The 10,532-nt window shown below is 46.1% G+C and overlaps 1 protein-coding gene across 1 annotated transcript; it reads right to left on the minus strand.

Annotated features, from left to right (window-relative positions):
* Nucleotides 1–4,380: 4,380 nt before the first annotated feature.
* On the minus strand, nt 4,381–7,219 carry ARMCX2 (armadillo repeat containing X-linked 2). The gene is made up of 3 exons (XM_004590142.4): nt 7,158–7,219; nt 6,979–7,043; nt 4,381–6,791 (listed from the first exon to the last, which is right to left on the minus strand). The coding sequence occupies exon 3, from the start codon at nt 6,667–6,669 to the stop codon at nt 4,798–4,800; it is 1,872 nt and encodes a 623-aa protein (XP_004590199.2). The 5' UTR covers nt 6,670–6,791; nt 6,979–7,043; nt 7,158–7,219; the 3' UTR covers nt 4,381–4,797.
* Between the last annotated feature and the right edge of the window lie 3,313 nt (nt 7,220–10,532).

A 10,532-nucleotide genomic window follows, 5' to 3' on the forward strand; every position in this document is an offset into this window, starting at 1 on the left:
CAAGAATACATCTGTCAAATACCCAGATCTGACAAACCATAGTTTGCAAATCATTCCTCAACTAAAAATGGAATTTCATGAAAAAAGCAGCTAACTCAGTGTTCATCTTGAACAACTGTATATTTTCCTTCAAGACAGGCACTGTGCCAGTTGCTGCAGCAAAATGCTTTGTGCTGCTTCTTATTGCATCACACAGAAGATTAAAAATGGCATGAACCTGACAACAAGATTTAATAAAATGTATAACTTCATTATAAGTGAGCATTTAATGAAAGACGTTTTAGTTCTAAACTTGATTTGTGCTTAAAAACTGAGCATGTGGTTTTAAAGAATATAATCACCCTATGTATAGTTTCGGGATACTACCTTGATATATCCTCTGCATTTGTACATTTAGTGCAAATGTTAACCCAATGGAAAATAGCAAATAACAAGTCAGTGTTATTTTGAAAATAGTTTTATTTATTTGCTTCTCACCTTTTTTGTATTTGGAAGGCAGAGAGACACAGAGATATTCCATTAGCTAATTCACTCCAAAGTGCCTGCAATACCTGGGGCTGAGCCATGCCATAGCTTGGATTTTGGAACTCAAACAGGATTACCTATATGTGTGGCAAGCACCCAAACATTTTAGCCATCACCTACTGCCTCTCAGGACGTGTGTCAATAGCAAGTTGGATTCAAGAGAAAAACTGAGACTCAAACCCAGGCATACCAATATGGGATGTGGACATCCCAAACAATGTCTTGGCTGCTGCACTAAATGTCTGATTCTTCAAAACAGTTCTGATTTGATGATTTCAGGAGTGTGCAGTAGTCTATATATCACATATTGAGATCTACTGACATAAAATATGATTCTAATTCTGTGTTAAATAATTCACAGAGTACACATAACAAACATTTGAAGAAATTTTCACCTAGTTTCAATTATGTGAACTTTTGTCTAATGCCACAAACCCCCACTGTGGTTAATGTCTTTTCATACCAATATAGAACCATATCGCAGCTTTAAAACATATTCATTTAATTTTTAAAAGATGTATTCGTATTTGTTTTACAGAGCCATAGGAAGAGATAAACACACACACACACACACACACTCAGATCATTCATCTGCTGGTTCACTTCTCAGATGGTTACAGTGAGCCATGTCTAGACCAGGCCAAAGCCAGGAGCCAGGAACTCCATCTGGGTCTCTTCAATGGGTGTCAGGGGCAAACTTTTGATGCTTTCCCAGGTGCAACACCAGGAAGCTGAATCACAAGTGCAATAGCTGGGACTCTAATTAATTTGAGAGAGCAAGCTCCCATCTTTTTGTGCACGCCCCTAAATGCTTGCAGAGGCTGTGACGGCCGTGTTGACGACTGGAGCCAGAAATTTAAACCACATCCCCTTTGTGGGTGGCAGAAACTCAATCATTTAACTAGCACTGCTGCCTCCTAACATGTGCATAGTGAAGCTGAAATCAGGAGCCATAGCCAGGTATTTTCTTTAAAGACTTTATTTATTTATTTATTTGTTTTTTAAGGCAGAGTTACAACGTGGGAAAAAAGAGGGAAATATCTCCCATCTGCTAATTCACTCCCCAGATGGCTGCAATGGTGGAGGCTAGGCCAGGTAGAAGCCAGGATCCAGGGGCTCTTTCTGGGTTTCCCATGTGGGTGCAGGAGCCAAAGCTTTTGGGAAATTTGCTGCTTTTCCAGGCCATAAGCAGGGAGCTGGATTGGAAGTAGAACAACCAGGACACGAACCGGTGCCCATGTCAGACCCCAGTACCATATGTGGCAATTTTATCTGCTACTCCACAAAATTGGTCCTGATCAGTCAGTTTTTTAAAAATAAAGATTCAGTTATTTTTATTAGAAATGCAGATTTTGCAGAAACATGCAACAGAGGAAAAGATCTTCTGTCTGTTGGTTCACTCCCCAAATGGCTGCAAAGGCCAAAACTGAGTTGATCCAAAGTCAGGAGGCAGGGGCTTCTTCTGGTCTCCCACACAGGTTCAGGGTCCTATGGCTTTGAGTCATCCTCTCCTGCTTTTCCAGGTCACAAGCAGGGAGCTGGATGGGAAGCAGAGCAGCTGGGACGCAAATCGGCATCCATATGGGATGCCAGCCCTTACAGGAAGAGGATTGGGCAGCGAAACCATCAGGCCAGCCCCCAATTCCTTAGTTTTAAATGGTTATAAGGTATTTTACTGCATGAGCATACGAGCTGTTGGTTACTCAGTTCCACAGTGTTAGACGTTTAAATAGCTTCTAGTTTTTATCTCTTACAAGTAATGCTGAAATGTGTTCTTGTATATTCCTCAGTGTATGATTTGATTATTTCCTTAGGGAGGAAAATCCTCTAAGTAGAGTACATGGTCAAAGGATAAATGCATCTTTAAAGCTTCTTATAAATATTACCAAATTGCTCTCTAGTTACATTATACCAATATGTAATAGCAGTCTACCCTTTTCTCTATTCCAGAAATTCTGTTTCTATCCTGCCATGGCCTCTCATGCACTTGTAGAAAATGATTTTGTGAAAGGTATCAGGGAAGAAAACTGGTGTACCCTCTGAATTTTCTTTTTCCATCACTTCAGTAGGCTAGGAAGGGTAGGAAAGAAGGTACAGCTGTGAACTCAGGAGTGGGGAGTGGGCTCCCATGAAGTCTTTACCACTGTGCCCCTTCCAGATAAAGGAAACCAGTAATCTGGGCCAAGACTCCATCTTTCTGTCATGCTGCTGTTTCTTATCATTTGAAATAGTAACTCATATTGTCATATGATCCCCACAGTAAACTAAGACCCCCAAGTGGCCCCACACTCCTCTTCCTTGTCAGGACCTGCAGCATGTCAGACAGTCCTCCTTCTTTATAGACCTACAGCCAAGGGGCAGGCAGTAGATATTAGTCCTTTTGTTAATTTTTCAAGTCTCTTATTATCAACATAGCCCAACACTTCATTTTTTAACAAATTTATTTATTTGAAAGAGCTATAGGCAGACATGGGTGAGAGACAAAGAGAAAGAGATCTTTCATCCACTGCTTCATTTCATATTCCCTGAGTAACTGCAGCAGGTCTCTTACATGAGCGGCAGGGGTGCTGGTGATTTGGGCTATCTTCTGCTGCTTTTCCAAACACATTGAAAAGGAGCAGAATCAGAAGATCAGCAGCCAGTACTGGTGCTAATAGGGGATGCTGGTATTTGGTTCGTCATTTTTGCTTCTTTCTTTCTTTCTTCCTTTCTTTGTTGCTTGCTTGCTTGCTTATTTATTTTAAAATTTTTAATTGGAAGGTCAAATATACAGAGAGGCGGAGAGACAGACAGAAAGATCTTCCGTCCGTTGATTCACTCCCCAAGTGGCCACAATGGCTGGAGCTAAGCTGATCCGAAGCCAGGAGCCCGGAGCCTCTTCCTGATCTCCCACGTGGGTACAGGTTCCCAAGGCTTTGGGCCGTCCTGGACTGCTTTCCCAGGCCACAGGCAGGGAGCTGGATGGGAAGTGCGGCTGCCAGAATTAGAACTGGCACTCATATGGGATCCCAGCATGTGCAAGGCAAGGACTTTAGCCACTAGGCTACTGTGCCGGACCCATCATTTATATTTTTAAAGGCTTATTTATTTATTTATTCATTTACTTACTTAAATGAGAGAAAAAACAGTGTTAGTTTTCCGCCCATTAGTTCGTTCCTCAAGTGGTCGCAAAAGCCAAGTCTGGGCTAATTCATTCCCAGAAGCCGGAAGTTTCATCCTGGTCTCCCACACGAGTGTTAGGAGTCCAAGTATTTGTGTTTTCCTGGGCACATTAACAGGAAGTCTAATCAGAAGTGGAACAGCTGGGATTTCAGTGTTCCCACAAGAGAGGTCAGCGTTGCAAGTGGTGCGTTCACTCACTATGTTGGACCCTAAAGTTCCTTTTGTCATAACTGAATTTCACCGTTCATCATTTCATCCCTGGTTTATTATAACTTCCTAGCAAATGATCTTCTTTCTAGTGCCCACCCCAACCCCATTCCAGCTCCAGTCCATCTTGCACATTTCTACCCGATTATTTTTCCTTCTGTCAAAGATGTCCAGTGACTCTCAGGGCTTCCATTCCAGCCACACCGGCTTCTTTCCTATCACAGTAACAGATTTTCCCACTTCCAACTGAATCTTTCCTCTAACCCACTCCCCCTCCTGGGAATACCTTTCTATGCTGTCCTTCAGGTCCAGCTTAAACATCTTCTCCTTTTTGAAAGTTTCTCAGCAACCTCTGCTTTATTTTAACCATAGAGCATATATTTGACAATGAACAAACACCTGTACACTATTAGTAATTCTTTCCTATTTATGTACCTATCTCTCTGGTTAGCTTTTAAATTAAAGCATAAGAACAACGTTTTGTCAGTTGAAACACACAACTTTATTGATGATACACAATAAGATCTTTGGTGGATAAATTCAAGTCAAAACAAGTAATAGAATAGTAGGCCTTTTGTAATGGACAGGTACACTGTCAATTCACATAGAGGAACCAGAAAAAAAAAAAAAAAACATATTGTCATCCAAGCAGCACAATTAACATCACAAATGTGTTTTCAGTACAGGAGGACAATTTTATTTGGGTATTCATAATAGGATTAAACTTAAAGCTGGCGACTGTCACATATAACAACACTCCAGATGAAACCTTATTCAAAACTGACAGCTGAAAGGATCCCTTTACTCTGAGAATAAGTGTAAAAGCAGTAACTTCGAATTTTCAATATTTCCAGACTGCAATACCAAGAAATTTTTTCCAGGATCTTGAAAGCACATAACCCATCAGAATTTGTTCACTAGTTTTATAACTTTAACTTTCACCAAGAGGTCGTGGTGATTAGCTAAGGCTCGAATTTTCTTGACGCACACTCCGGATGTAGTGCACAAGTAAAAAAGGGAGCCTTTATTGAATTCTCTGTAGTTGAACACTTCTGCTCTGAGGTTGTCATAGATGATCTCAAACAGAGTAAGAGCATTGATAAGAATTTCAGATTCCACATAAGAATTATAGAGGGAACTGAATGATGCTGGCACTTGGGTGCTGAGGAGCTTTTTGAGCATATCTGGATTTTCAGCAAAATTTGAAAGTATTTTCAAAATCTCAACTTTGATTTTTCCACCACCCTGAGATAACAAACGGAAAAAATTTGCAATGGAATTGACAAGCAGGTGTTGGTAGTCATTAGTAATAGTCATGTTTGTCAAAAATTTTAGTCCAACTACTTGTACTGCTGAGTTTAGGTTAGAGGCCATTATATCATCCATTACTTTATTCATATAGACCTGAAGCCGGCCCTGATTTTCATAATTCTCACTTAGGTTATTCATGGCCATTAAGGCTTTTTCCTTAATGTGGGGATCAGTTTTGTTGATCATATTTGCAATAATAGGAAGGCCTCCCAGTTTGCGAATTGTCTCTTGGTTACATGAGTAATTGGCATTGTTGCTCAGGGTGAGCAGAGCTACCTGTTGGATGAAAGGATCATCTGATTTCTGAAGCAAGGCAAGAACTTTCCTAAGATCTCGGACACCCAGAATCTCATCAATTTCATAAGGAAAGGGGCGCTTCTGCATGGCAACAGGTCTTTTCCCCTTCCCTCTGAGCTGGACCTCAGGCTCAGAGTCTGAGTCAGACTCTGTGTCAGTCCACCCGGACTCCCCTTCCTCAGAGTCAGGGACTTCTGCCAGGAAAGCTTGTCCCCCATTAGCAGAGGCTGCAGCAGCTGCTGCAGCTCCATCTCCAGGGCGGAAGCCCAACCCCAGTTCATCTACTTCCACTTTATTTCTTTTGCCCTTGCCCTTGCCTCCAGTCCGGGACCTAGCTCCACCCTTGGCTCCACCTTTTGGGACAGCCCCAGTGGCTGCCCCAGCCTTAGGTATAGCCCCAGTGTGAGCCCCAGGGGTTGCTTTTTTAGCAGCTGCTGAAGTTTTAGAAGATCCTGAAGTCCTGGGAGCTTCAGCAGTCCCAGCAGGTGCTGCTGCCCCAGTAGGTACTGGGGGTACAGCAGCCTCAGCCACCTCTGTAGGTGTTGCCACTCTGACAGCATCAGCTGCCTCAGTGGGTGCTGCCACTCCGGAAGGCTCTACTGCCTGGGTGGCTGCTGCCACTTGGGTAGGCGCAGCTGCCCCAGGAGGTACTGCTGTTTTAGGTACCTCAGCTACATTGTGAGCTTCTGTCACCTTGGGAGGCTCTGCTGCTGCAGGGGCCTCTGTCACCACGGGAAGTGGTGTCCCTGCAGAATCTAAAGCACCCCCAACTGTGGGTTCAGCCTTAGGCCCAACCCCAACCCCTGCCCCATCTGCTTCTTGGGCCTGACTCCCTGCCGCACTGTGAACATCAGTGCTGGCCACAGGTGGGGCCACTGCCTCAGCTTTAGCTGTGTCCACGGCAGAGGCTTCATCCTGAGGCCCATCCTCTGCCCTAGCACGGACTGGGGTCGGGGGGCTAAATCCTGGCCCAAGATCAATTGTAAATCCTGCCTTTAGCCCAGCTCTAGCCCTGGCTCCGGTCCCAGCCACAGCCCGGTTCTTGGGCTTGCTTGGTCTCTTTTTCTTCTGGTCTCTTCCCCTTGTATATTTATAGACACAATACCAGGCACCTGCCCCAATCACTATCCCTGCAGCTACGCAGCCAGCATCTCGAACACGACTCATGGTGCAGCTCTGGTGATTCTCTGATCCAGGCCGTGGATCTGGCTTGCCCACGTGAGATGTGTGCTAGTCAGAGCTCAGCTCTCTCGGTCAGGCTTAGAAGTTCTGCCAGAGGAGGCCAGGACCTAGGGGCTAGAGAATAGAAATGAGGCTTAGGGCTCTGGCTCAACTCTTGTCAAGCCAGGCCATCTTGGAGGAGACAATGCATAATGGCTGCTAGCACCCAGACACAGGTGCCAGGCAAGACCCCCATTTGCTTAATCAGAGACCTAGTCATTTAACATTTTTTTTTCCTTTTCAACCCCAACTCACCTTGCCAATGGCTACACCTCCAGTCTTCCCACACCTAAATGCGGTATGGGAGGCAGTACACAAAGCTGAGGGAAAGCAGAAAAAAACAAAAAACGAAAACTTTGTCAGCTCATATTGAGATGCCCCAACTCCATCTACATCCTCACTCCCAGGGTCCTGCATGGTGCTTACGCACATACCTGAGCAGTTTGCTGTTTTCCACTTTGCCTCTAGTTGAGGAGCCCAAAAGGCAGAAACAAACCTGTGGAGTGATCACAGCAAGGGTGATTCTGAGGGATAAATTGTGCTTCCTTTCCTGGTCTGAACTGCAGTGAGTGGAAAGATTTTCATTCTCAAGGCTTCTCTTTGCTGCCTCATCCTCTCTTTTCCAAACTATTAACTCTAAGATGGATGCCACGCCCCTTTCCTTGCACCAAAATCCATGGGCGGGGGACAATGGGGACTTTTTCTTTTTAAAGAGAGAAGATGCAGGAGCCAGGGCCTCTAGTCCCAGACTCTGTTCTGCTTTCTGCCACGCCCACACCAGGGGTCTACGGACTGCTCCCATCCCCCACACCGACCTGCAAGGCTCAGTGCTGCTGCTGCTGCTGCTTTCAGTTGAGCTTCATCCTAAGGATGGAATGAAGGACGGATATACAGACTGCAGACACCAGAGACTCGGAGCCTGCTGCGTGGATCAGCACCTAGGACAAAATCCCCAGTAATGAAGTGCTTTTTAGTATCCCCGTAACAGAATGTCAAAGCACAGTTCCCTGCACTCTTCTCCCCTCCCAGGCCACCGCAGTCCCCACCTTGGGCTCAGGCTCTCCAGGCATTCCACCCCTCCTTTTACTTTGCCCCGCCCCGTCCGCCATTTCTCCAGGACCCGCCGCCACACCCCTTCTTCTGCACCGAGTGGGAGGGGGCGGGGCGAGAGTGCAGCGAAAGCTGAATGGGACGCAGCACAGGGGTTTCCTGCCAAACCATCGAGCCACCCCTTCTTTAGGTCCCCATTTCTTCACTCCCCAGCCCACAGGCCCGACATTAGCCGCAAAGTCGGCCTCCTCAGCTTCAGGGGGCGTTTCTCTTCGCCGGACCCCGCCTCCCACCCCCCCCACCCACGTCCCCCGATAACCGCCATTTCTCTCGTCTGCATACCCGAAATCCTTTTCCAGGACGGAAAAGACGCAGCTGAAGGGTTGTATGGACCACACGTGTCTGGAAAGCAATCGGAAATTAACACGACAGAATAATACCAGCTCGTCTTGCGGTCCCCTTCCCGTGATATCCATCTATCCTACAGAGGCTGGCACTAGCAAAGCGCTGGGGGCTGGTCGGAAAAGGGAAGGGCGGCGGGGCGGGGGGGGGAGGTGAAAAGGTTTGCAAAAGGGGGTAGGAGAGAACATTGCATACCCCAGCCGGAGCACCCTTTCCCAACCTCCAACCTGGCCTTATCCGCGCTGCCACGTTTATTTTTCTCCCCTTCTGTTAAAACCGGACGGGATGCGAAGTGCGGAGCCTGAGTGTCAAAAACAAAGCAAAGAACACTGGCTGGGAGAGGAAGAGGATTCTCCGCAGTTTGTCCAAGTCTTTACTGCCCCCGCCCCGCCCCCCACCCAAACGAGCGGAGTCCGGAGCCAGAGGTCTGGACTATCCGCCAGGAGCTAAGCGACGGAGAGGCGCCCATAGCCTCTGGCTCCCGCATCGTCAGGTCATTGCAGTTCAACGGTGCCAGGCCGAGTCCACCCTCACACCCACCTGCCAGGATTTAGGGAAATTTTCTCCTCCTCTTCCTCCTCCTTTTTTTAGGCTCACAGTAGTGTGCAGCTTAATAGACTTGGTACCTAGAGGAGGACGAGGGACGGCAGTCAGGGCTTTAAGTACCTTTGCCAACGTCAGCTCCTGGTCACGTGAGGGCTGCATCACCAGTAAGGTTAGATCCCTAATCTCCACTCCCACCAAGAGTAGGAGCCCTCTCCTTTGCCCCACTCCCACCTCAGCCCAGCACAGCAGGTGCTGTCACTCATTTATTTACCACTATATAGTCACAGAGGCCAAAACCAGCTTCTTTTCCCTGCGAGATGTTGTATGCTCTAGGAGGGCTAGTGACAGTTCCCCATCCCTTCACCCCCTCTGCGCCCCCCAGGGGGGGGTTGTCTGGTTCTTTCCTGGGCTACTGAGCACCTTTATTTCCTTAGCTCCACTTGCCATTGCCCCCAGTTTTTAATCCCCATTTCCCTGGCAATTGGGTCGCTGCTCCAGTTAGGCAAGGAGAAGGGTGTCAGAAGGGAGACATTGAATGGGACTAGGGACTGGTTGTGCTTCTGAGGTAGTCAGGTTTTGTTTTTGATGCTCCCACCATGCTTTTGGCTTACAGGAAGACAGTACAATAAAACAAGAATTCTGTGTGGGGCAGGCATGTTTCGTGAAACAGATTTCCCACTTCCGTGGAAAGCCATCGGCCACACAGGCAATCCAAAGGTACTTCAAAAAATTTGTAGGAAACTAAAAGATAAGTTTATTAGTGTGCAAATATTGAAATTCAGGCAGTTTTTATATATGTATTTCCATAAATCTTTTGAAGATTTCTTTTTGCATGAATTTTAATTCTTTTTGCATTTCCAGAGCATCCAAAGGTATTTGAACAGCTAAGAGCAAAATTTGCCACCAAAATCGCCATATTTCCATATGATCTGTAAATTGAACCAAGGAGAAAAGCCAAGTTGTCCAACGTGATATACTCGGGATAAATAATATCTTTCCCCCCTTGCCCCCCAGGGACAATTTTTATTCCGAATAAATAAATGATCATGTCTTGTTAGACCCATTTATTAGTAGTCTCAAAGCATTGCTGACTGTAGGGTGAACCTTTGGAAATTTGATGGCTCTAATGAGAACAGTTTTGAGCACTTATCTTCACAATAGTTTCAAGCTTAGTTATTCAGCTGTAGGCAAAAGGAAGAGCTGTGAGACCGTGGAAACTAACTGAAGAATTGGGGTAGTCAACATTTGCCTGCTTCTATCGAGAAGGGTGAGGTGCTGTTCCTTACCACCTGTCATATTCCAGAGCTTCCACCCATTGCATTTAGAAATCTCATTCTTCAAACTTACTCCAAAAATATACATGGAAAGATGACCAAGTTGATGACCTGAGTAAATGCTGTTGACGCTCCACTTCTCCCTCCCTAAAAGATGCACAAGGGCAACTCAGCTGTGCATAGACGAGATTACTGTTCCCAACTGCCATTGCAGTTGAGGATTTCCATAAGCTTGAAGAAATGAGTGCTGGAAGGTTCCCTTGGCAGCCTGTTGTCTGCTCTTCTTCACAATGCTCAGGTAAATATTGCTACTAATATTGTCCGCTACCACTGCCTGATTCGAGAGGCACAATCTGCTGGGCTTCACACTTCCGGCCCCCTTAACTCCAGGACACCCAGGGAGAATCTAATCTTGTGGCAAATTCACCGCCTGGTATTCCATGTGCACGTCAATGCCCCTCAGTCAAAGACATACCAGGACCCAAGGAACAATTCCCTATGACCACGCTGATTAGCCTAGAATGAACATTCTCACCC

This window comes from Ochotona princeps, chromosome X, assembly GCF_030435755.1.
Source record: "Ochotona princeps isolate mOchPri1 chromosome X, mOchPri1.hap1, whole genome shotgun sequence".
Lineage (NCBI taxonomy): Eukaryota > Metazoa > Chordata > Mammalia > Lagomorpha > Ochotonidae > Ochotona > Ochotona princeps.